The following is a 27,394-nucleotide window of genomic DNA, read 5'->3' on the forward strand; positions in this document are numbered from 1 at the left end:
CCTCCATGACTATGAGAATAAATCCGATAATTAGGTTTTAGGTTTCCACTATATTAAAATGGTGTAATACCGTACGATGGACGGTGTGGCTCAATAAGTTATAGATCAAATTGAATGGAATATAGTATAGTGCCGGATAGCTTAACTGGTAGAGCACTCGGCGCGATACCGACATGGTCTGGGTTCGATTCCCAGTTCGGGCTATCTATATTTTTCTCAATTTATCTATAAATTGTCTTATTGAGAAGGTTTGCATGTTTTAGGTTTCCACTATATTAAAATGGTAATAGCTCCTATATTGTATGCATGGAGAAAAATAGGCTCCAGTAATCTACGAATTTTTATTATGCTGTCGACCAAACTTGAAACAGAAGTTGAGTTGCCAAAAAATTATTATATTATCCTACACTGAAAAAAATTTTATTCACTTGAAAATTATTGATAAATTGTGATTAATATTATTTGTCTAAATTAGGATTTGTAGTAGAAAAGAAAAAATTTTTAGAAGCTCACAATAATGATTATAGTGCAGCATAATAATTTTTTGACCACTTCTTGTTTCAAGCTTCGTCAACAGCATAATAAAAATTCATACATTTTTTGTCTTTATTCATCTTTGTGTGATAACTAAAATATGGTAATAGTTAACATAATACCATGGTAATGGTTACCATAATACTTAGAAATTCATCATGTTATAGTAATCATTACCATAAAAGATGGGAATAATTACTATAATTATATAGGAGGTATTACCATAATGGTATAGAAAATATTCTCATATCGTATAAGAATGAAAACTATGTAGATAGGAATGGTTACCATAATTTGTACGGGAGCCGTTTCTACAATCGATAATTCGAAAAAACCGCTTACTATACGTCATGGGAACCATTCCTATAATATATTGTTATTGTTACTATAAATTTATCTTCGTGTAGAAACAATGAGGATTTGGTTCTTAAGAATTATGTAACCAAGTATTCAAGATTTTTCTTACAAATTCATTTTGAAAATCATCTTTTCGCAGCAATCTATAAAGTGCATAATACCCACATTTTCTTATAGATTACAATAAGTTATGTATTAAATTCGATATGGAGTTTTTTAGTAATATAATAGAGAGGTAAGTATCATTCTGCGCAAGGAGTATTTATATTAACACTGTCTCATGTAAAAAAGCAATATACTATAAACAATACATTGAAGAATATATGGCTAATATGTAATATTGTATTAGAAGAAAATATCATCAACACCAATAATCATCATGGTGTTTTTTATTAGGATCTACTCCATGATCAATTACTTTAGGTATAGTTACTATTCTACAACTTTTAACTTCCACAATCTTCTAAAGTTTTTTCAGTGACGTTGATAACATGCTTGGTAATGCGCGTGGGTACTTATTCTTTCAATCGCAAAATTGAATGGATGGTCCTTTACGTTAGGAGCTCTAACTATTTCAAGGTCACTATTTATGATTACTCAATAAGTGTTGTGATTATTATTCTTTGGTAAAGAGTAAGCCCGTTAATTTCTCTTTTTCAACAATAGCTTTTTTTTAACTTTTTGCTGATAGTTTTTCACTGTCAAGGAAAAGTATTGCATCTGTAAACGAAAAAAATGATACTTAAAATTTGAATATTTTTTAGTATGCCTCAAAATTACAATAGTTTGTGTACTTACTGATTTTTAACCAGAACCTTAATTTATTAATAAATACTAAATATCAAAATTATAACTTCTGAAATAAGAATTGTAAATCTAGGAACTTAGTTTTTCATCTCAATAAGTATCACTTATTTGTTTTATTTCTATCATAAAGTAATTGGCTTTTATTGATCAGTTTTAAATATACACGTGAAAGCTTCTAAAATAATTGGTTGTAATAATACTGAATTTCAATAAATACTAATTACATATTAATGACAACCTCAACTTTTGATTATTCTTTATTAATATTTAGTATTCGATTTTTTTTTTCATGTATGACCATAACGTTAATATTTATATAAAAGTGAGTTTAAATTATTGAAGTACTGTAATTAAATATATTTAATGCTAACAATGAACTATCAAAAATATAATAAAACAGAGAACAGAATATTACGGTAGTTGTTGTGCTATAGGTATCATCGGTAAAATTCCATAAATTGAATTATGATATTAAGATAGATGTCCTGAATGTATTTTGAGGTCAGAATTTTTTACCGATTGTAAAGTGAGACATTGATAATCAAAGTGTACGCTATTAACATGCAGTACGTTGGACAAACTCGAAAAAAAGTTATATTTTTACGTATGTTTCATGTAGCTGTCGATATTAGAATCTTTCTAAAAATTAATAGATTGTAAGAACAATAATTATGAAATAAACAAAGCAACAAATAATTTTGTTTCTGATAATAAAGTTATCAATATTCAACGATATCTGTCTCACATTTTCGAAATGAGCAAAAGCAAGTAAGCGATATTGAATGAAAGAGTAAGCAATAGCAAAAGAGAGAGTGGGCAATAGAATATTCTATATAGATAGCAAGACAAATACCTTAAGCAAATTTGCTATTAATAAATTTAAATGACAATTAAGTAATGAGTTGCAGCATTGGAAACATAAGGGTAAATAAGAGCTTAAATAGTAGAAATTTATGACAACATTCTGTGTCAATATTTACTTACCATTGAGTAAAATTATTTGATTATTCAAAGAAGACATTAATGTGTAAAAACATAATACTGAAGTTAGCCGACGTCTTTTTCAAAATAATAAATTATAAAAAAAATAATAATTAGAAAATTTGCATCTATAATTTTTTTAATTTACTACTTGTGCATATTTTTAGTTTTTTTTTTTTTTGTAATTAATTAGTTGAAAAAAAACCGGAAATTTTTTTATTGTCTACTAACTTCATGATCATGTAAACATCATACATCATTTATAAATGATCCTGAAGTTAACAGACAATTAATAATTTCGGATTTTTTTTAAACAAATTAACTAAAAATATGCACATGTAGAAAATTAAATAAACTACAGGTGCAATTTTTGTTAATATTTTTTTTTTTTATAATCTATCGTTTTTATAAAAATTATTAGACGTTAGCTGACTTCAGTATCATATTTATAAATCAATTCATCACCTTTGTTTTCTAATTTCTTTGTTGATATATATCTTTGAAAACAATAATCAAATCAAGTTTTAATATTTGATTGGTCAGTTCATTAAGTAGCAGTTCATTTTCGGTCAGGAATCTATTCTAACGCCACCTATATTCATAATCAAGTCAAAAGAATGAAATTGTATATATATAGAGGAAGACATTCAATTTATAATTATCATTTGACCACCGCAATAATTGCTGCATTATATTGTACGTCTTAACAGTATTTTTTATCGCTTATTAATTAATAAAACTTTACAGTAATTACTTAAGTGAATTCAATACAAACTGAGGAATATTTAACAATCATGGCAAAAATAAATAAAAATGTATTAAAAACTATAGAAATTTTTGGTAACATGAAATATGATGATGTGCGTCGAGAAATAATTAATGGAAACTTGTTAGTTGATACCATAGTCAAAATAAGCAGTAAATATCATAACTTACTTCATGAAATTAGTGAAGAACTTATCAATTATGACAGAGGTCTTCTGTATAAAGATGAATATGATTATGAAATTACGATTCTTTACCTTGCGTTTTATTTCGATGACGAAGAGTTTTTTGATTATCTTATTCAAAATAAGGCCAATATTTCACTGACAACGACACATTTTGGCCACATTATGACATATGCTATTAAATTTAAAAAACTAAAATACGTTGTGAAATTAATTGACTCCGGAATGGATGCTAATGAAAGTTTATATGTGATAGAAATAGGAAAATTCTGTTCATTATATACACTATTACAACAAGCTGTTTTATGTAATTCGTGTGAGATTCTTGAGTTTCTTATCAGTCGCTGTACTTCCATTGAAATAGAAGATAATTTTGAATATCCTCATTCAATACTAAACCTTGCAGCATACAATGGTTGTGCTGAAGTAATGGATTTACTTATTAATAAATATAACTGTGACATTAATCAAGCTGTTGTTTTTGAAATGTCATTTGAACCACCTTTAGAAAGCGCTTTCAAAAAGGAATTTAATGAAAAAACTGTTAAAATTTTACTAAATCATCCCTCAATCGACATCAACCAACGAAATTGGATAAAAAAATCTTATCTTCATAGAATAATAGAGCTACCCAAGAGTGAATCTTATGCTAAACTTGTACTGGATGCCGGTTGTGATGTTAATTTAATGGATAAGAATGAAAAATTGGTAATTGATTATACATATGATTATGTGTATGCTTGTTTACCAGATTATCTTGATATGTTTGATAAGTATTACCACATTAGTATGTTAGCTGTGAAACACCATATTGTTAAACTGATTGTTGCTGATTTTTATGTTTGTGACAAAAACATTAGGGCAGTCAGTGACAAAGAATTTGATAAAATACACAAAAAATGTTTGAAAGAAATTAGATCAATGAAAAAAAAAATAAAAAAAGATAGCGTCACAGGACTTACGTATTATGATATATTACATAAACCACAATACAAGCTGGCTTTGATATTGGAAAACTCTGACGATAACGTCACTTTCAATGAAAAAATGATTGAATCTAAATTCCCGTTGTATGGGGGAATGATTAATTATCGTTTGGCAAAAGCATTTCAATGTAGAAAAATTCTTGACGTAATTGCACATATTTTATTCAATGTGTTTTTTAGAGTATTTTCTGCTAACTACCTTCTACTTGTATTAAAGATCTTTAATTTTATTTCACGATTATAGACTATGAAATTAAATGCATAAATGCAAAAAATAGTTAACAATAAAAAGTAAAGTAAAAAATTATGTTATCTTAATAATTTAATGAAAAATATTTATCATAGTAATTTGAGTTTATAAAAAAACGTTTCGATTTTTTTGTAATTTTTTTTTTTATATGTATCAACAATAAAATTAGTATTCAAAATAAGTGATTAATTTCTCTATGTATTTTATTTATTATAATAATGTTCTTTTCCAAACATAAAATCTTTATTTAATATAATTTTTAATTGTCAAAACATCTATAAAATGTGTAGTAAATGCAGACTATCATAATCAATTTAAGCAGAGATAAGATAAGTCCCAGCACCTGAACAAGGCTCAATGCAGTAACGATTTGATAACCATCATATTGTATTTAAACTTGTATGCGATAAAATTTAATAAAACTTTCTTCATTTACAACCTTAATCTTTTATTTATAAAATAGAGTTTAGAATTAACAGTAGCTTTTTGCACGACTCATGATGCGAAGCATCAGAGAGTGCTTTACGATCGAAAAATTTTTTTCGCCTCACTTCGGCAACTATTTGAATTATTATACCTTTGTTGATTTACGGAATTAAGATAAGTTGCACACCATTTTGAAGATAATTTAATGGAGATTAGTTCCATACTTTTCAAAAATTTATTTAGTTCAATAAAAATCGAAAAAACATTAAAATAGTTTAAAAAAAATTCCTGTCCGTCAAGTATGAAACCCGTAGACACGATATCTTGCAAAAAAATCCAGTAATTGAAACAAATTTTTTTTAAAAAAATTCTTGAAAAGAATTGTAGATCCCCTATTGAAAATGGCTATGTAATTCAGTGTCGTTTAATTACGATTAATAAAAGAATATAAAGGCTGTGTAACTATACATATATATATATATATATATCTGTGTAAAATTAACATGGATGGTGATATATCTATACATTATACATACATTTATTCCACTAGGGGCGCTTGCAAATTACCGTCCTAGTACAGCTGTTTTTTTTGTGTTATTGCTAATTGGTAAGCCTGAATTTTTTCAATTCAATTCTTTTTTTTTATTTGTTTTTATTCATGAATATATATATATTTTTTTTTTTTGTTATTAATCGAGATATTTTAAGAAAATTCTTTAATAATTATAAAAAATTACTAGTATAATTAAGAAAAAAAAAAAAAAACAATAAATTTGAAATATTTTAAATTTATTCGTGCTTCCCGCCATTTTTTTGTTATTATTTTATTATTTCATAATAAATGAGCATTATGAGTCGTGCACTTTTGGATTTTCAAAATTTTTTTTTGTATTTAACGATCATACCCGGGGAAAATGATTTAGATCTGACCACTCTAGCGGATCCGAATTACGGTAACTACTAGATAAAATTATATCTAGTCAGATCGGCATATATCGCAAGATCTGATCAGATATAACTATATCTGGACTAAAGAACAGATCATATCTGACGATAACTGGTCAGATATGGTTAGTTCTTATCAGATCTCATCAGATAGAGACAATTTTAATATTTGGCAGAATCTGTTTTATCAGATCAGATATAGTTATATGTGTTCAGATATAGACCTTTTTTCCCAGGTAGGTTTATCTTATAAGGTTTAAGTATAAAATGATTAAGAAACTTTTGAATGTGATGAATTCCGACATATCAGATCTGTTTGAATAATATTTTATTTCAAAATATAAATTTAGCACAAGTATTCAAAAAAATATAATAGTGATGAAATATAAGCCGGAAGTAAGCAGAATTTTTTATTTGCCTTTTGCGGCAATTTAATGCTTGCTTAATCAGTTTGTGATTGCAAACAATTCAAACAAACATGAAACGATGTATAAATACCCTGGATCATTTGTGCAAAATTTACAATACCACAGTACGCAGACACAGTGAAAGTTATAAGAATTTGTAAGTAATACTTGATGACCATTTATTATTAATAATCGAAAAATAATATTAACACAAGCGATGCAGTGTGACTGCATCGCTTGTGTTAATAATTGGAATCCAGGTCATGATTTCCCATCAATTTATACGGTAATAAATAGTTATGTACGCAGAAAGAAAGGATTTCTTGGCGCAAGAAAAATATTCCATTCTGAAAAGAAAACGAAAATTTTTTTAGGACTAGAAAAAATTTATTGCGCTAAGAAATTTTTTCTAGTCGAAAAAAATTTTTGTTTTCTTATAAAGCGAAAAATTTCTAAAGGCAAGTAAAAATTTTCTTGGGGTACGTAAAAATTTTTTACGCCAAAAAATTCTTTTTTTCAGTGTAGATTTGATAATTTTAAAATAGTTAATTAAGACAATTTAAAATATAATGATTTCTTGAATTTATTTTTAGCTAAAGAATTTTCCGGAACGAGTTGCAATTCGTATATCAACGATCTTGGTTAAATGTTGTAATGAATATACTCAAATTTTTTCTAGTGATTCTAATCAAGATTTATCTCCTGAAAGACTAAAAATTCTAATGTCTAATTTATTTGAAATTTTGAATACATTGGCAAAATACGATTTTTATCCTTGTAAAGAAATGGTACCTGCAAAAGCCATATTGTTAGGGGTTTTTAATTTGATGATTGGATATCAAACATAGAATAATTATGTACAGTCGAGTCTCGTTATGAGTCCGCTCGTTATGAGTCCGTGAACCAGGATTTCCACGGAAGACGTTCCCCCTCCACAACGTGAAAAAAAAAATTAATTTCAGAGTCTCGATATGAGACCGTATATTCATGAAAAGAAATTAAGAGTTTATTTATCATATTAGTCCTATTATTTGTTTATAAGCAAGACACTTTATAGCTGTATTACTATAAGAAACATAACACTCAAGTCAAACGGACTCATAACGAGATACTGGAAACAATCACGTACACACTCACACGCTTAAAAAGTAGGGGAAGTTCAACTCACGACTGTCGCCTGCGCTGACAGAGTGGGGGTACACAAATTCTTAGAATTATATTCCCCTACACCCCTTTATGCGGGTTCATAACGAGACTCGACTGTATTATTTTTAAACGTACAAGTTTACTTTTTACTACTTTATATTTATTTAAAATTTTCAGGTTTTTATAAAAAGTAATTCCTGTTTTTTCATTAAATACTTGATTGTATAATTATTTTCACGATGTATTAGTTTAAGTTTTCTGTTTCATCACTGATTTACTACAGACAATAATTATAATTGTTATTCCTCATTTATGTTTAACAAGATGTAATTTTAAAGGCCTACTCAGACAGTGTTCCGCATTTTTTTTAAATATTCAAAGACATTCAACTGTCATAACTGTATTAAAATTTTATTAATTAATTAAAAAGAGTTAAAGCATTATTTGAAAAAAGCACAACGTTACATTGCGAGATATAGATCAGAAATCAAATTATTTACAGCTGCTATCAATCAAAAGTTGAACGAAATTTGGTAAATAAATTTTAGCCTACAAAATTTGGCATTTAAAATTGTAATATGAACAAGCTTTTACTAAAATTTATTTATCAAATTACGCTGACCTCCAAATTAATAACAACTGTTTCAGTTAATGCTTTAACTCTTTCTTAATTAATTAATAAAATTTTAATACAATTATAATAGTTCATTAGCATTAAGTATTTTGAGAAAATAGGGGCGTGGTCTGAGAATTCCCTTCAAAGCATTGATATATTTATTTTAATAATGACAAATTACTCAGGATGTTATAATAGTTAAAATTTACATTTAAATCTTTAATTGAAAGTTGTTTGAGTTTCAACTTTTTTCACATAAATAATGGATTAGTGTATTTAAGCTTCTCTTAATTGCAATTACTGTTTGAATATAAATTATAATTTCATTCTAAGAAGATATTATTATTGAAATTTAAATATACATTTAGTAAAATATTTCCATTTGAAAGAAATGAGTCATACGATGAAAAGTTAATTTGAAAAGATGTATTTTCTTTAACATTATTTTATATTAATTATAATTATCATAAATTTCAATTAAACATTTTCATTACAATTTTATTGGGATATAAATTAATGAAAATTCAATTTCGTTATAATGAATATAGTTTATTTTATTTTGTTCTTAAAATATGTAATTTAAAAACTCGAATTTCATTAATTATACTTGATAAAAATGAGTTTGCTATATTATAAACAATCTACTAATAAAATTTCATTTAAATAACACGTATTAAATGTTTTATCTACAAGAGTTATTTTTTTTTTTATTGTAAAAGTCAATCTAATGATTAAAATAAAAAATATAATATTTTTAGGAAATTTGTTTTCCAGTCATTTTAACTGTGACATTAATTTTTTAAATTAACTATTAATAAATATCGGAATAAAAAAACCTTTTTTTATATATTACATATTTAAAACGGATCAAAAAGTATAAAATAATTTTTCTGAGCTTCATGAAGATTTGAAACCACATACAGATTTCGAACTTCTTACAGATGGTTTTGAAAATTCATGATTGTAAATTTTCAATAGCTATGAAAATAATTGTAAGAGAATTAATGCATTAATATTTCAACTAAAATTTTTATTGCACTGCAAATGATATGAACCGATATGTAAGTTTTAATTTTTTTATATTTTTTTTTCGAAGAGTATATTTCTAGCCAAACAAATTTACCCCAATTCACTTTTATATTATTTAAATATTTTTGAAACAATACAAACCAGTCGTATACCCTTCGTCGTTCCAGTATTAGGACATTTACCTTTTTACCATAGCTTTATGGGTTGATACTTTATAAACAAACTAGAAATGGTCATCATAATTTTCTCTTCATGCAATGTGACCCTTGGCTAATCCGAATTATAGTACATATATATATATATATATATATATATATATATATATATACATATATATTACTAATTATAGTATATTATATATATTCTACAGTAGATTGTAGTATTTTACTGTAAAGTTACTGTATTTTACCTTACAAGTGCGGTGAAATTACGGTATTTTACCGGAAGGTCTTGTACTTCGTTTATGGTAAAAATGCCGCAAATTACGATACATTTCCGTATTTTTTATAGTAAATGCAAAATACGGTAATTTACTGTGAAAACCATAATTCAGATCCGCTAGAGACTATTTCCCGAGATATAAATTTGATACAAAAAATTACTTGCAGTTGGATTTTGGTAAATAAGCTTTAGTAAAATCTTCATTTTAATGATATAATTCAGAATTTCATATTTTTAAGCTAAAATTAATTTTGACACATTATTATTAATCGTGCAAATCCTGTGCAGAAATAATAAAAAGCAAGCTCTGTATCGTGTGGAGTATAAAGGATTATGAAGCTAACCCTTGGCTCGTTGATAAAATTATTTACGCATTCTTTGAGTATAACTTGCGCCAAAAACTTATATTTATGTAGTGGAAAGCGTTACGTAAATAGATTGATTGGTCAATGATAATCTCTGAATATTATGAATGTAAATTTTTATTATCGAAAAACAAATAATATGAAATCACTAAGTTATTAAAATTATATTTTACGAGAAGTAAATTTAAAAATGAATGGAAATTGAAATTTCACATATAAATCGAAAAAATAATTAATAATATAATACAATTGAAAAATGTTACAAAATTTTTTGCTATTTTTTTTTTTTTTTAAGTTCCACAAACATATTTTACACTTATTATGCTCTACATTTCATATTTGATACGTGATTTATTTATAAATACACAAAATACATATATTTTTTTTATGCTTGAAAATAGAAAAATATTTATTCGAGGATCTCAGTTGTTGCTTTCTACTTTATATTCCTGACCGATTTGAACTTGACGATAACATCAAGTAATTTCCTTTAAATTTCGATTGTGCCTCAAGACGACAAGAAAATATGATACTCTTTTGTGGTAGTGATCTTAAAATGTATTCTTCTATTTGAGCGATGAAGACGGAAGCCTGTCAACACTAACAAGAGTTACGATTACGACCACTAAACCTTTATCAAGGTTTGAAATTGCTTATATACTAAATTTGCTTTTATCCTATCTCATATGTCCCTTTTTTATCTATTATATCTTACATTTATTAAAAGCTATCTTTATATTTCAACAAGCTCAGGAAAATTTATGGTAAGACTTTTCGAAGAAAAACTTAAGCTACAGCTTTTATTGGAAATGTTAATTTTCCATTTATTTTAATTTAATATTTACTCGCAGTATTATAATGAGTTGACTCATTCGTTCAAAATATTATTTTAATTCATAATTTCCAAGGATCTCCTACCCTAAACTTAAGCTTTTATGGCTTCCATCTATTGGTTCTTACCATCTCCCAATTGTTCGACCCCCTGACCGATCACTGCTTTTGAATTCGTTGACAATTCTTACTTGGCACCTCAATCAGAGACTTAGAAAACACATTTCTTCAGAGTACGTTGCAAAGCGTTTGTACTGGCATGTTGTCTTGAAACACTTGCGATATACATCTGCAATTCAAGCATTTATAAGAGTCTTATTTATATACCTCAATTTATATCTATACCTGTTCAGCCTTCAGTTATACAGCAAATATTCAAAAACCTTTCAAATCTAACCTTATATTCTTGGCGCAATAGATAGTAAACTAATATTAATCTCTCCAAGAGTATTAATTCAAATACGAATCAGCTACCCTACTTAAATAAAGTGTAAGATCGCTTGACAAAATTAAAAACTATCGTAGTAAACAGGCGGTGAAGTAGTGTTTAAACAAGTTAAAAATAAATTAGTGGTGGGAAAACTTCATTTAAATACAGTAATCAAATGCGTGTGTTCATTTAGTAGATCAGTTGCATTCTAATTCATTTCATATCAGTATCAATAGAATCTCTTTAGTTTTATTGGTTTAACTAAATAACAACAAGACGGAAAATTTAAGGAATTTTTAGCATAAATGACATTCAGGTCACAAAGCGCGCGAATTATTACAAGTACAAAGAGTGTTGTTTGCTTGTGAAATCAGTTGTATTGTGAAGATAATCAACAAAATGCCAAATACTAGAGGACACATAAGTATTGAGTAAGTTTATATAATCGAAATAATTAAAATGAAGATATAATTTTTTCATAAAACTTTATACTAATAATGTCCAGAAAAAATTTATAAAATTAAATATGCAGTAGATATTTTCAAAAAAAATTATTTAAAAATGAATAACATTACGAAAAAAATACAATCACAATTAGATGTTCTTATAGATTATGAATTTTTTCTAAAATCGACAGTAATTTTTTGTATTCAATTTACTATTGTGGGGGATACTGAAATATTTCTTGGATTTAGAGAAGATTGAATTAGTGAAATACTTTCGATAATGAAAATCAGAAAAATGTATTAACAACAAGCATCACATAACTTTTAGCAATTCGACATGGTGGAACAGACGATCAACTTTGGAACAAGGACTGACGATAATAGCAGTTTGCGGAGTACTTTTATCCATTGCCTTGGCAATAAGTCTTAGTGTAATAGTTAAGAAGTCGAGGTCACACAATGGCACAGATGCAGGTGAATATCTATTTCTTTGAATTATTATCTTTTTATTAAGCACATGCGTAATATTTAGTATATGCATAATATTTAGTATGATTTGAGAGTTGGTGGAAGAAATTTTGCACTCAGTTATAAATTTCAGACAATTTTTTAATACAAATAGGTATTAAATAAACATCTAATGTAACTACGCTAGGGTCCTTGAGAAGACTATATAATTATATTATAATTCATAATACACACACACACATGTGTTTCTTCCTTGGTAGGAAGTTACAAATATAACTAGAAATAAATCATCAAAATTGTAAACAAAAATATTAAATTTTGTTTCTTAAACTTTAAACTAATTGAGGTTAATACCTCAAAATTTATTTAAGTAAAATATTTAATATTCGCGCCATTGTATTTTCAAATATAAAATATACTTCAATGAAAACGATACAGCGCTCTATATCAATAGATGACGAAAGAAAAAAATTTGCTACATCAACAATAATATCGCATAGTAGAATGGCTATCGAGTACGAGATATTTTGTTGACTATCGAAGTTTTTCAGTCATTTTTCTGTGATATTTATGGTTTTCAATGAATACATTGCTCGATTTGGTTCCTTTTTCACCTGAAATCACCAATGCATTAGAGTACCCTGATTAAACAACTAAATTTGATCGAATTAAACAGAATTAAATTTTTAATTTTATTTCATTCAGATAAATTCTGTTAATTCGGTACCTAACTTAAAAATGAATTCTGTCTAATTCGGCAGAAAAACCAGAATTTGTCCAAATTAAATGAATTTAAATATTTCTAATCAATTTAATTCTGATTAATTCGAAAATAATTCTCCAATTTCTGGTTCAGAATCCGAATTCAACTGAATTAAAATGAATTTGAAATTTTTAAATCGGTTTTATTTTGTTTAATTCAAATTCAAATTTTCAATTCAGTTGAATTCTGTTTTACAGAATTCGACAGAATATAACAGAATTAAAACCTTGAATTCGGTTGAATTCAGTTGTTTAATCAACTACAGCTGACGGAAAAACTGAACTTTTACCATAAGCAGGAAAGTTTTATGCGGTAAAAAATAATTCATCAATGCGTTAAAAATGTGCGAATATAAATTTGAATATTTACTATTTTCATGCATATATTCAACGCTCCGATGTTATTATCTCGTTTAACTAGTTTTAATCAATTTATATTGTAGCATCCAATAATGTTATTTTATGCAAAAATAATACTCTTATAAGAGTATACATGTTATCGTCCAATCAACTCATAATATTTGAACATTTCTTAGTGTTACGTTTAAAATATGTGTGGAAGTTTTTTATACTCATCGACATATGTTAAAAAAAAACACAAATTAGTGAAAGCTGTTTTTACGCGCGATTTATATTAATTTTGACAAAAAATTTTCACTACTTTGGATTCAATTAAAGATTTCATACCTCACCTACTGTTGTTCTAATTTCAGATAACATTTGCGACACACCATCTTGTATCCATACTGGTAAGCAATGGTTAATCATCAAGTTGTAATGAAACAAAATCATCGGCAATAAAAAACGATATTTATTTTAGCCTCGGAGATCCTAAAAAATATGAATTCATCTGTCAACCCTTGCGATGACTTTTATAGATTTGCCTGTGGTGGATTTATTAAATCGACTATCATTCCTGATGACGAAAATAGCGTGAATACATTTAGTATTATTGGTGATCAAATTTTAGCACAACTAAAAATGATAGAAGATGAACGTTTAATGGATATGCCTCATCCATTCAGACTTGTAAGATCTCTCTACAAAAAATGCATGAACAAAAGTTAGTATTTTCCTTTTTTTATAATGATAACTTGATAACTTTGAATTAATTCTATGGTATTAAAATTGTTACTTCTAGCTGTTATTGAAGAACAAGGACTTACTCCGTTGTTCAGTGTTCTAAAAGAACTCAAAGGATGGCCAGTACTAGAAGGAGACAAATGGAAAGATTATGAATTTAATTGGATGACATCTATCTCCAAGCTTCGAGAATTGGGTTATTATATTGATTGTTTTATAGAGTTTAGCATGGACGTAGATGTTAAAAACACTACGAGACGTGTTATACATGTAAGTTACAATAAAACATATTTACATATACTCTTTCTTGTTGAGGAAGAAAGCTTAAGTTACTAAAAATTTTATAAATCAATAAGTTAACAATTGAACATTAAAAATATAAAAGGATAAACACTTTTATTTGATAAAAAAATATTAACTACAATTTTAGGTAATTTGAAAATTTGAAAAATTTTGTAAAAAAAATGTGCACTACTTATTTTTTATTGCAGTTAGATCAACCTTTGTTTGAATTATCACGGGAATACTTAATAGAAGGACTAGATAACAAGATTGTAAACGAATATTACCGGTACATGGTCGACATCGCGGTGATTCTCGGTGCTGAGCGTAAACGCGCTGAAAAAGAACTAATGGAATCACTTAAATTTGAAATAAAACTTGCCAATGTAAAATTTGATAATATATTTAACTTTATTAATTAATGATAAAAAGTATGATATAAAAAGCTTTGTTAAAAATTTTAGATATCTTTGCCGGTTGAAGAACGACGTAATTTAACTTTATTATACAATCCAATGACAGTTGCTGAATTATCAAAGAAATACCCAAGTATCCCTTGGAAAGAATATTTTAATAGAATTCTCAAGCCTCAGGTTCAAGTTGACGATAATGAAATGACGATTGTTAATGTTCCTAGTTTCATGTCAGATTTTGAAAAATTAATGAAATCAACACCAAAAAGGGTACAAGCTAATTTTGTAATATGGCGTGCCGTTTCTTCAACTGTGAGATACTTAAATGATGAAATTCGTAAACGAGAACTTGAATTTTCTACAGCTCTGAGTGGTAAAACGGAAAGAGTACCAAGATGGAAAGAGTGTGTTGCTACTGTCACCAAAACTTTACCAATGAGCGTTGGAGCTTTGTACATAAGAAAATACTTTGACGAAGACGCAAAAAAAGATGTCATGGAAATGGTTTCGGACATTCGTAATCAGTTTAATAAAATATTGCAATCAGTAAATAATTCATTCCTTACTATTGTATTTATTTATAATAATTAAACGCAGAGTATATTATTAATTTAAATAATATATAATAGGTTGACTGGATGGATGAAGAAACCAGGAAGAGTGCTCTAGAAAAAGCTGCATCGATGGCGAGCTATATTGCGTATCCTAATGAGCTTTTGTACGACACTGGATTAGAAGAATTTTACAAAAACCTAAAACTTGATGAAAATGCTTCTTACTTAAGAAATGTATTAAATGTGTCATTATATGGCTTAAAATACTCTATTAGTCAGTTTAGAAAACCGGTTAATAAAAGTGATTGGTTATCACATGCCCGTCCAGCTGTTGTCAATGCATTTTTTTCACCAATTGAAAACAGTATCCGTATGTATAATTTATCGTTTATCACATAAATTATTTATAACTAATGCAGAATTAGTTATAAGACATTGATTTTCTTTTGCAATTTGTGTAGAATTCCCTGCTGGAATTCTTCAAGGTGCTTTTTATAACAAAGACCGTCCAAAATACTTAAACTATGGTGGCATTGGATTTGTGATTGGTCATGAAATCACTCATGGCTTTGACGACCAAGGAAGGCAATTTAATAAAGACGGTAATCTAATTGATTGGTGGGCACCATCAACTGAAAAAAAATATTTAGAGAAGACTAAATGTATAATTGATCAGTATGGCAATTATACTGTAAAAGAAGTTGGAATGAAAGTGAGAAAATGAATAATTTACTTTACACTGAAAAAAAATGTGGTTGTCGTAGCCATCTGAAGCATTGCTCAAGGTGGATAATTGTCTAACAAAATGTATTGTTAAATTGACAATTCTAGATTGCTGCATTAATTATTGTTAATTTTGAATAAAAGTATCGTTACTTTAACCATACTATTCGGTTATATTTCCCATACTTGCTATTATAGCCATTCAGTGAGTTTTTAGCTATCCGAATGCTTAATATAACAATCTGGATTGTGAATTTATCAATACGTGTTGTTAAGGCTGGGTTGCACCTAACGAAATCTCGAATTTAAAATTTAAAATTATTTATTAAATAATTATCATTACAGCGATTTTTTTAGCTTCCGACAAAGACCAAGTTCCTTGAAAGATTTTCATCATTCAAGTCCCATAAATATTCACAACGTAATTAGAAATCTTAAATTCGAGATTTCGTTAGGTACAGATATGGTCACTAATGCCTAGTACTCTAAACGTAGCACTGCTATTCGCTCTGAGTGAAGCCATGGTAGGGGAAATCAAATTGACTGAAGCGTTTGCAGTGGTTACTTTCGGAGTTACGGGAGGCTATGATTACTGAAATTGTAAGCAAGCACACATGAAAGTATTTATTTTGTTATTATTTAATTATTTATTTTTCATTTTGATTTTTTCCTTAGTATCATATTTTGACTTTGATATGAATTTCAAACAACTTAACCTAAATGCTTACTGCAATCTTTTTTATTTTTTATCATTATACTTACTTATTGTTGGTTCGTTTAGCTAAAAAACAAAACTGCAATTACTATAAAACTGTCACATATTTTTGACAACTTTTTTTTTTACTATTATTTATAATATTTATTTATTTTTATGTTTCTTGCTATTGACATACGTATAAAAACATACTCTGACAGCCTCCCGTAGTTCATATTTTGTCTGGCGCTGCAGTCACACTCATAGCGAATACTTTAGTGTACCAGGCATTAATGACCATATCTGTACAAACCAGCCTTAATACGTATTGCCGTAGTGACCATCTGTATATATCCTTGATTTAACAAACCATAGTATGGGTAATATAGCAATCTAAACTTTACGTAAATATAGTATTGATATATTATCAATCTACGATTTTTTAAACGTTCGATGGTTACTATAACCAAACGGTACTGCTGTTATAGCAATATTTTTTTTTCTATGTAGTATAAAAATAACTTAACTAAGAATACTTTATAATTTTTTTATTTTATGTTATTTTTTTAGCTAAATGGTATTAATACTCAAGGAGAAAATATTGCTGATAATGGAGGTATAAAGGAAGCATATTTAGCGTATAGGGAGTGGGCTGATCATCATGAACCAGAACCAAAACTTCCTGGACTTCCTTATACGCCAAGACAAATGTTTTGGATTAGTGCAGCAAACACGTGGTGCTCTGTAACTCGGCCTAAAGCATTAATACTTCGCATTATTACTGATTCACATAGTCCAGAAGAATTTCGTATTCTTGGATCACTGTCTAATAGGCCAGAATTCGCTGAAGATTTTCAATGTCCTCTAGGATCAAAGATGAATCCAAAAGATAAATGTGCTGTGTGGTAATATCTTCAACCAGAAAAAATTTTTTAATCTTCTTACTGTACAAATTTTTGTTATTATATTCAGTTTATGATAACTATTACATATCTTAAAACATTCATTCTTAATTCAAAACTGATCATAAAGTTCTGTTGATTAAAAATCCTCTGGTTACCGAATTTCATCTAATTTTAGTATAATTGTTCAGAATTTAAACTAGTTTATCTGTTTGTGAATTTTTACAATGATTTTAAAATGATTTTAATCTGACTTTTCGAAAAACACTTGCGTTACAGAAGAATAAAACAGAATTGTATAAAATTTATCAAAAGCGTCCTAAATTCCAAAATTGATTGTTACATACTGGATATCTTTCTAGTTTCAATAAATATTTTTAAATTACCTTTACTGTTTATTGAAAATTACCTTTACTGTTTATTATAAAGTCCAGGTTGGACCTCAATGGGATGTTCATAAACCCCTGGCAGAACCTAGTCGACCATTATTTTAAATTTATTAGTTTTTTTAATCTACGCAATTTAAAGTTTATTCGAGGCCGATATCTGTTTTTATTCTCCATATTATTTTCATTAAAATATGAGGATAAGGGTTTTGAAGGATGGCTGGACAGTTGGTAGCCGCACCTTGGCCAGGATGAATCATTAGGCAGCTGGCAATGGCGCCTAAAAATACAGAAGATTGTACAGGTGAAATATTGAGGTGCCAAATGGCACCTAAAATAAAGGGTTACTTAATTTTCAAAAACTAATATTGAGCTGCTCTAAATCTTGATTTGGCTTGAATATTCAGAGCGCCTAAAGGTTCAGAAAGTAGAAAATCTATCAAGGAATGAATAAGCGGATAATAGCTTGTTGGTAACCTGAAAGAGAACAAGTGGAGGAAGCCCTTTACATAGCGTATAGGGAGAAGTTAAGTCCCACCACTTCCATAAGCGACCATGTTGACCAGCGCTGGGAGTCTGGTACCACGGGGGGGGGGGGGGGCACTTTCCAAGCCCTTTGCGGCCAGAGTCTCTTTATTTTCTGAGATGGTAGTAGTGTTTGGCCCAAAAGAGGTAGGATTCATGGTGGCTGTGGTTAGATACCACGCGCAATGAGGATTTTTGATTATACCTCTGGTTAATGTCTACCTTAGTCGTCACTTGAATATATTTTTCGGTTAAGAGTATTGTCTGGGTCGGAAAATGGGGATGACTAAGGTCCCGTTACATTAATTAATTAATTTTCAAAATAATTGTGGGATTTATTTTATAAATAATGGAGTGTAAAGAACTCGTCTTTGTGAAGTCCTCCGACTCACAGATTTTCTTTTCACAGTGCATTCATTATATATCAAACAATCAATACAGTGGCGCATCTCAGGTTCATTATGGAAACGTCGAGTTTGTTTTGTCTACGGATAGACTGCGTCAATGGTATAAAAATGCTTATCAGCGATATTTCTGTTGAAACGGCTTAGAATTTATTTATAATGAATTATCAATAAATTAACTATGATTATTAAATTAATAAATATTACGGGAAGGTGACATTGATCATGTTTTGATTACTATTACGTTAGCGTCTTTTGTGTCTTAAAAATCTCGGCCGTTAATAATGATTTGACAGCTGTATTTTTCAGTTGTCTTACTGTACAACACTCATGTTTTTAAAGTTCCCTTCCCTATATTTTTTTCTCCGTGTATGATGTTTTTCAGTTTTCGCAGATTACTCTAGAGCTTGTATAGTTGGATTAGCGAGAGTTTGCGCTTCGGTTTTTACTCCCACCATCAAGACACATTGTCTTAGGTATTAAATTTAGATGGTGGGGGTAAAAACCAAAAATATCTGAAATGCAAACTCTTGCTAATCCAACTATACGTCAATTTTATTAGAAGATCATAAATTTAAACTGAAAATATTTTACTTTTTCATTACAGCAGTTCTTTTAATCGTTTTTTTACAGTGTAAATATATCCACTCATAATTTATTTTTAAGTAATAGCTTAAAAAATGTGTCATATTATATTGTGAAATATGAAACATTTGGAAACTAACTTATACATGAGTTCATTATACGATATTATTAACAACATTTTCTTCAACTATAAGCTTAACTACCGACCTTCGTAAGTGACTTACGAGGTTAAAAGCATTAAAGCGAAAAATTTCTTCATCACAAGGTTTTTCGAAGAACACAATGAGTTCTACCAGATACATTTGTTTGTTTGTTTGTTTGCTTGTTTGTATTTATTATGAATTGGCATCAGTGAATTACGTGAAATTCTTTAGATTGTATGAGTCAGTTTCATGATGTTGGATAATTCGAGAGTTACTAAGAAATGACGCGTAATTACTCTGAAATTTTGTGTGTTGTGCCAAAACTATTCGGTACAATGAGATACGAAGGGTTTTAAGAACGACAGAAATTTTTTATGTTAAAAAAATTATTGCCAACATTATTTGAAAAGATACAATGACTTGCATATTTCTTAAAATACATAACAAGGACTAATTTAATGATTTTTTTTGTCTTTCATAGAAATTGACAAATTAAACTTTAAAAGAAAAATATTTTTATTTTATCACAAAGTTAGCAGATTATGGATTTTTAGTCAACAGATAAATTTAGCCCGAGGTTTACAGTTTATTTGCTTGACTTTTATCTCAAATTTAGCAAAATTCTGATTCTTCATGTCGAAAATAAATTTAGTATGACGTTAACAGATTCTCCCCGCATGAATATACGTTTCAAGAATGTGGATTACTACTATAGTGAGTTGTGCAATGACGTCTCATTCATTTAGTCTCAGACAACGTAAGAACGATGAATCTAATTCCGAACTTCCGACTTAACTGAAAATATTGAGCTGTGAGCTTTACCATTTTGAGTAATCTTAAATACGTAAATAATAAAATTTCTTTTTATTTGACACTGATGATTCCGTATAGTATGACGTAGATATAATATCATCCATTTTAAATATAAGATTTGTTTATTTATTCTCAAACTGAGATACTGGTTTTTTTTTTCATCTACTCAAATCTATAAAAATAAAAATATTATAAAGCACATGCTCTTTAATCAATGACATCAAAGTGATAAATTTATCATTTCGAAATAAAAATAATAATTTTATATGATCCGATTTTTAGCATTAAACTTTTTCTAAATTTAGCTTTAATAGCCATATTATGACTAAAAAATGTGCAACTGTAAATAGAACTTAAAAATTTTATTTTTGAATGACGAAGATCAAAGTGTACCAAACCCATCGATGCAAATAGATTTGCCAATTTTCGATAATTTATTTATATTCATGAAATAAAATATTAAGATCGTAAAATTTTTATGAATCAATGGTTCATTGTATTACTAATATTATGAATTGCGATGTGTACGCAAAAGATGATTTTTCATTTTGGATTTTAAATTGTTATTTAAAAATTAATTCTGACATATTTATTCTTTATTTATGTCATCAATAAGATAATACACTTTAAAAAGAGCGGTGTTAAAAATGGACTTACTTTAACTCCGCCCGGTGTTAAAATGAAATTACACCGATGTAGGAGGCGTAATTCGGGGGTGTTAAAATACCGGTGTGAAAGCGAGATAACCAGTGTAAAAAGCGGGGTAAACTGCGTCTGCCTGGAGTATTAACTTTAAAGTTTATAAAACATCAAAAATGTCAGTTCTTTATGAAAATTAATAAAAAATATCATTTATTAACAAGTATAGTGATCGAGTAAGTAAAAATATTCACAAAGTAAAATATTTTAACATCGGTAAAGAATATTATCTACACCAGCGGCGGCGTTATTTTCACTCCGCTTTCGGTGTTGAAATTTAACACCGCCGATTTTAACACCTACACCGTTTGGACTTACCCAGGTGATTTTTTACAGTGTATAATTGTAAAAAAATATTATAAAATATCATTATCAAATTCAAAAATGATAATTATATCTGAATAATTTGATCTGTTATAAATTGATGAAAAAATTCAAACTAGCTTTATTTAAATAAAATTTTATCCGTACGAGTCGATACTTCGAATTTTTTTTGTAATTTTTAGTTTGCTTCCATTCACTCCAAAGGTAAAAGTGGACTTTTTTTGCGTAAAGTAATGACAATAAAACTTTCATAAGCATCATATATACACAGAAAAAAAGGATTTCTTAGCGCAAAAAATTTTCACTCACCTCTAAAAGTTTCTTGCAGTATGAATTGTAAACTAATATTTTCTCGGGGAGAGAACAACTTTTCTTGTTGCAAGAATACATTTTTTAGGGCAAAAATAAATTTCTTGCGGCAAAAAATTTTTTTTAGTCCTAAAAAAATTTTTGTTATAATTCATACTGAAAACTTTGTCTTGCGCCTAGAAATTATTTTCTTCTGTGTACATAAAGCAGAATTGCTCATAATGAGACATCACTTCTAAACTAAAAAAAAAATTTTTTTTTGTAGATGTTCACCTGCAGTTTTTAAAAAAAAATATAGTACGAGTTAGTCATTTCAAATAGTACGATCGTTTTGAAATTTTGAACCGAAAAAAATTTTAATTGTTTTTATTATCTAACTTATTTTATTACTAATTGGCACAAAATCTGAATTAATTTTACTTAATTTCTTTGTAAATTTTTAATTAGAATATTGTAAAATTATCGGCTATGACTTTAATGTTGATATTTGATTTACTTTACACGATTGTTCTTAATTGTAGCATGTCATAATTTAAAATATAATCTGACATTACATTCATTAATAATTAAGTGGACAATTGGCACCAACAATCTTACATTATAAACAAATCTTGTAAATTATATTTTAAGTTCTTTTAATGACTTACGATTTTCTAAAATTATTTATCAGGTATTATATCTTCTAAAAATGTATTCAAATATTGATTATTAACAATAACAAATAATAACATATTTTATACATATTATAAATATATAAAAATAATTTCATCAAAAAATTTTGTAGATAGTATGTTTTAAAAATTTAAAAATATCTGAAGTCTATAAAATCTGTCAATTTTACAATAAAAAAAAAAAAAAAAATTAATTTAAATATCGTTTAAATCGATTAAAAATTATTCTATACGATAATCATGTAATTGCTTATAAGCTTATTTCATTAACAGGTTTATAACCAGTAGCTTTATCTTAATACAATTATATTTAACTTAATATAATAAATAACATTTTCATATAAATTAATAGTATATATTTGGTTAAATAATTATTTGAGGCGTCATTTCCTGTCACAAAATAACACATTACTTCCGGTACTGGTTATAAGAACTTTTAAGTTTGGCATCCAATCAAAGATACAGATTAGTTTGAAATTGGCCCAAAAAATAATCACAGTGAGGTAATGAAAATATTTTGTGTAGCGGGAGTTGCCGAGACTTTTAAAAATTTTCAGTCGATCACTTTGTCAGCTTGTTATAAAAAGACTCGTGAATACTTGAGATCAAGTATTCACGAAACGTGCGCCGGACTGACGTCTTCAATATTAGTGTAAATTTATTTTAATAGCTAACCCGGTGCAGTTTTTTTATTTTTTAAAATTCCATTTTTAATTTTACAGTATTCAATACTTAACATTTATTTTAATTAGTATTTTATTTCATTATATCTCATTAAAACTTCAAAATGTCTTCAGCATTGTTTGTAAGTATATTTAAGAATATCATAATTCCGTATATATTTTTATTTTAATTATTTAAAAAATTATTACAAAATTATTATTTTTAAAATTCAATTACATAAATTATTTAGTATAAGTTATAACAATTAATAAACAATAACAAATCTCGTGCAGTTATCACGTGTCAGATGAATGTAAAGTATGAATTGCGTGACAGAGAACTTGTCAAGATGCCATCGATGTGACTTTTATGGTAAGATCAAACCACAGTCTAGTTAGTTGGCTATCATCCAAAATTCCTAGGCTGTTTCATCGTTTAAACAGTAAGATCCACTTGTGATAGAGTTATCTATGTAAATTAACGAATAATACAAGTCAGTATTGAGCTTAAGTGTTTAATCTCTCGTTGTTTGTATACTAAATAGTCACGGATTAAGTTGTCAGTTCATGGGTTAGATATTCATTTAAATTTAAAGCTTTCGATATTTATTTCACTAGTTTTGAATTCATTACTATATTTTTTTTTTTTTTATTATGGATGTCATTAAAAATACGGAAATATATATTATAACACAAGACTCAAGGGCAATGTCATTAGGTCATTGTCAAAGATTAGAAGCCGTAGAGTTTAAAACTTGATGTTCCGTTAATGATAGAAATCAGTCGATCAAATTTTCTGAGTGACATACACAATTTTTTGTATTTATAAATAATAAATATTTTAAGAAAGATCATAATAATAAAATATTTTTGACAAGGAAATTAAATATTAAATGATTTTTTGATAAAATTGATAAACAATTGTGATAAAATTGTGAAAGTTTGATGAGAGTGAACTGAAATTTAAATAATTCATGCCTGTAAAATTAAATTTGAAGTTTAAATTTCTTATTTTCGCTGCAATACATTGGAACTTTGAATTATTCTATCAAATAATTTTTTTCTAAATATTGAGTGAAATTTTATTAGAATTATAGTGGAATATTTAAATAAAAACAAAAAGTAGAAGAATTGTTTTGAGGAAAAATTTGGCACTAAAAATTACTTTTTAATGTGAAATGATAAAAAACAACTGATCGATTGCTTTACTTTTCATTGTGACTCACTGCTACAATAATAGTATAGTTTAACCGAGTAAATGTATGATGTTTACTACGTACGAATCCCGCATTGAACAGAAGATTCATTCAGGAATTTATATTTTTGTTTAAGATTTTTTTATTTGTTTTTGAACGGTACTATACTATGGTCGTTAAGAGATAGACATTTATATTACACATATATTAATAAATATCTGATCTCAAGTATGTGTTTCATATATTTAGAATATATAGTGAACAGCAAGGACAAGGGTAATACGACGTGTTTATGTTCGAAAAAATTTATTACCAGAGCACAATTCTATTTAAAAACTAACATTTTTATCTTTTAGATTTTTTTTATAATTTTGCAATAATTAAAAAATTATGAAATAATTTTAATTAAAGTTTCATAATATAAGTATATCGAAGTCATAATAAATTATATCAGTAACAATATATGGTGTTGTTAATCTCCTAAGTAATTTATAGTGAAACGAGAATTATAAAAAAATATTAATTACAAATTATAATTGAACATAAAATAAAAGTTAATTTTGTTATGAAATAAAAATTAAATAAGTGTATTATTGTTTGTTGCACAGGAATCATTGAGTGACAAAGTAGCATTATTCAATCGGCAGGCTAATAACCACGAAATAAACCAAAAAAACAATCCTTTCACAAGTGGTATGAACATTGACAAACCGAAATTTTCAAAAGAAGAATATGGCAGGTAAAGCCGACGCTCATGCAAAAATAATCTATTTGTATACCCTAGCAGATCTGAATTACGGTAATTTACAAAACTTACTGTAAATTGCGGTAATTTGCCACAAATTACGGTAAATTTTGGTAAGCTACCATAGTTAGTAAATCCTTACCGTTTAAGTAGAACATTGTATTTAACGTAAGAATAACGGTAGAACACCAAAATTATTTATGGTATTATACTGTAAAATATAGAATTTCGGGGAACATACCGTAAAGCACAGAATTTTACGTAATTTTTCTGAATACTGTAATATAATGTAGATACTGTGATTTCGGTAAATTACGGTACTCTACTGCAAATTCACAGTAACTTTTTGTAATTTCCATAGTTTACCGTAAAAATATGGTATTTTACTGTAAATTCTTACCAGTCGAGTAAAACATCATACTCTGCAGTAGAATACCGTAGTTACTTTACAACACTACATTTTAAAATGCGGTATTTCATAGTACCGCTATAAAAAACCGTATCTTACAGTTCACACTGTAGAATACGGTATTCTAATGAAAATTCGATATCATGTCGTAACTGTTCACCTTTAAGGTAGAATAACGTATTTAACGTATACGGTAGAACACCGAAGTTATGTGAAGTGTTATACCGTAAAATATAGGATTTTACGGAACATGCTGTAAAGCATAGTATACTACGGTATGTTACTATAAAATACCATATTTTACGATACCGTGCTGTAAGTATTCCGAATACTGTAATATATCGTAATTTTTGGTAAATTACAGTACTTTTCGGTAAATTATAGTAATTTTTAGTAAGTTACCATAGTTAGCCGTAAAAATATTGTATTTTACTGTCAATTCTTACCAGTCAAGTAGAGCATCATACTTCGCGGTAGAATACCGTACTAAATTTACCATAATGTGTATTAAAACCCTGTATTTTATGGTAACGTACCCTAAACTACTTTATTTCATGGTACACACTTTCGAAATCGGTATTCTACTTAAAATTCAGTATTATGCCATAACTGTTTACCTTTACGGTATAATACCGTATTTAACGGTATAGCACCAAATTTATTTATGGTGTTATACCGTAAAGTATAGTATTTCACGGAACATACCGCTAAGTACAGTATTTTATGGTATGGTACCATAAAATACCATATTCTATGATACCGTGCTGTAATTTTTCTGAATACTGTAATATATCGTGATTTTCGGTAAATTCCGGTAATTTAACCTACGTTGATTCCACCAGGGTATATTTAATTAAATTAAATAATTTAAGTAATGTTTGTTTTAATTAACATAATTATTTAGGCCAGCTGCGGGGTCATTATCGGATATCCGTGGACGTAAAGCAACGGCTCATATACTCAAAGAAATTCTTGAACTCTGTGATATTATTCATCAGAACGGACAGCCTTGTAAAGATGATCCAAATATAACAGGCATTACTTTTGGTGATTTATTCAATATTTACGTTGCTATTAGTGATAAATGTGTTGGGTTATTATTGAGAGCAAGAAAGCAAGGTTTTGTTCAATTTGAGGGTGAAGTTCTATTCCAAGTAAATAAAAATAATTAATTTTAATTTTTAAAATATTAATACTGTAAGTTTCGGAATTTGTAAGGTTCAACTGAATTATTGTTTCAGAGACGTGATGATGATGTACCAATTTTTTTAGTGAAGCCTATCGCTGACATTAGGCAAACATTGAAACAAAAAATTGAAGATTCTAAACGGGAAACGATGTTTCACTGACAAAAACTCACAGCTTTAAAAACAATTATTGTTTCATAAATAAAATGGATTTGTGAATTAAGAATGAATGTTTTTGTACATACAATTGAGCTGTACATATTTTAAGAACTTTTAAAAAATAACGTTTATGTGATGTGATATATTTTAGAAAATAAAAAACTTTTTACAAAAATTCTTATCCCTTTTTAAATTCCTGAGAAGAAAAAGAACCATGTAAGATTTAATCTCATTGTTACGGCGTACACGGAAAAATAATGTTAAAACTCACCCGAATTATAAATACTTTTTATTGTTTCGAATAGTAATGCGGTGCCCGGGTGCGATTTTGTGGTTTATTATAAAGTAT

At 27.7% G+C, this 27,394-nt stretch overlaps 2 protein-coding genes across 3 annotated transcripts; both read left to right on the forward strand.

Annotated features, from left to right (window-relative positions):
* Positions 1-11,212: 11,212 nt before the first annotated feature.
* Positions 11,213-18,214, forward strand: LOC103575810 (neprilysin-2). The gene is made up of 10 exons (XM_008555760.3): positions 11,213-11,932; positions 12,276-12,421; positions 13,891-13,926; positions 13,998-14,240; positions 14,319-14,530; positions 14,752-14,928; positions 15,007-15,501; positions 15,585-15,879; positions 15,971-16,221; positions 17,497-18,214. The coding sequence occupies exons 1-10, from the start codon at positions 11,901-11,903 to the stop codon at positions 17,833-17,835; spliced, it is 2,226 nt and encodes a 741-aa protein (XP_008553982.1). The 5' UTR covers positions 11,213-11,900; the 3' UTR covers positions 17,836-18,214.
* Positions 18,215-23,320: 5,106 nt separating this feature from the next.
* Positions 23,321-27,190, forward strand: LOC103575809 (actin-binding Rho-activating protein). 2 transcript variants are annotated; one of them, XM_053739687.1, is made up of 5 exons: positions 23,321-23,492; positions 23,644-23,722; positions 25,154-25,284; positions 26,604-26,853; positions 26,941-27,190. In XM_053739687.1, the coding sequence occupies exons 2-5, from the start codon at positions 23,720-23,722 to the stop codon at positions 27,046-27,048; spliced, it is 492 nt and encodes a 163-aa protein (XP_053595662.1). In that variant the 5' UTR covers positions 23,321-23,492; positions 23,644-23,719; the 3' UTR covers positions 27,049-27,190. The 2 variants fall into 2 exon arrangements, with proteins under 2 accessions (XP_053595662.1, XP_008553980.1); XM_008555758.3 differs by lacking the exon at positions 23,644-23,722.
* The last annotated feature ends 204 nt before the right edge of the window (positions 27,191-27,394 follow it).

Source organism: Microplitis demolitor, chromosome 5 (genome assembly GCF_026212275.2).
Source record: "Microplitis demolitor isolate Queensland-Clemson2020A chromosome 5, iyMicDemo2.1a, whole genome shotgun sequence".
Taxonomy (NCBI): Eukaryota; Metazoa; Arthropoda; class Insecta; order Hymenoptera; family Braconidae; genus Microplitis; species Microplitis demolitor.

What these genes read in the sequence shown, in the direction of transcription:
- LOC103575810 (XM_008555760.3), top strand. Translation starts at nt 11,901, where the DNA reads ATGCCAAATACTAGAGGACACATAAGTATTGA. An exon ending in AGAGGACACATAAGTATTGA is followed by an intron (nt 11,933 to 12,275) that starts GTAAGTTTATAT and finishes CATAACTTTTAG; the next exon opens with CAATTCGACATGGTGGAACA. An exon ending in ACCAATTGAAAACAGTATCC is followed by an intron (nt 15,880 to 15,970) that starts GTATGTATAATT and finishes CAATTTGTGTAG; the next exon opens with AATTCCCTGCTGGAATTCTT.
- LOC103575809 (XM_008555758.3), top strand. An exon ending in TCAAAAGAAGAATATGGCAG is followed by an intron (nt 25,285 to 26,603) that starts GTAAAGCCGACG and finishes ATAATTATTTAG; the next exon opens with GCCAGCTGCGGGGTCATTAT. An exon ending in AGGGTGAAGTTCTATTCCAA is followed by an intron (nt 26,854 to 26,940) that starts GTAAATAAAAAT and finishes TTATTGTTTCAG; the next exon opens with AGACGTGATGATGATGTACC.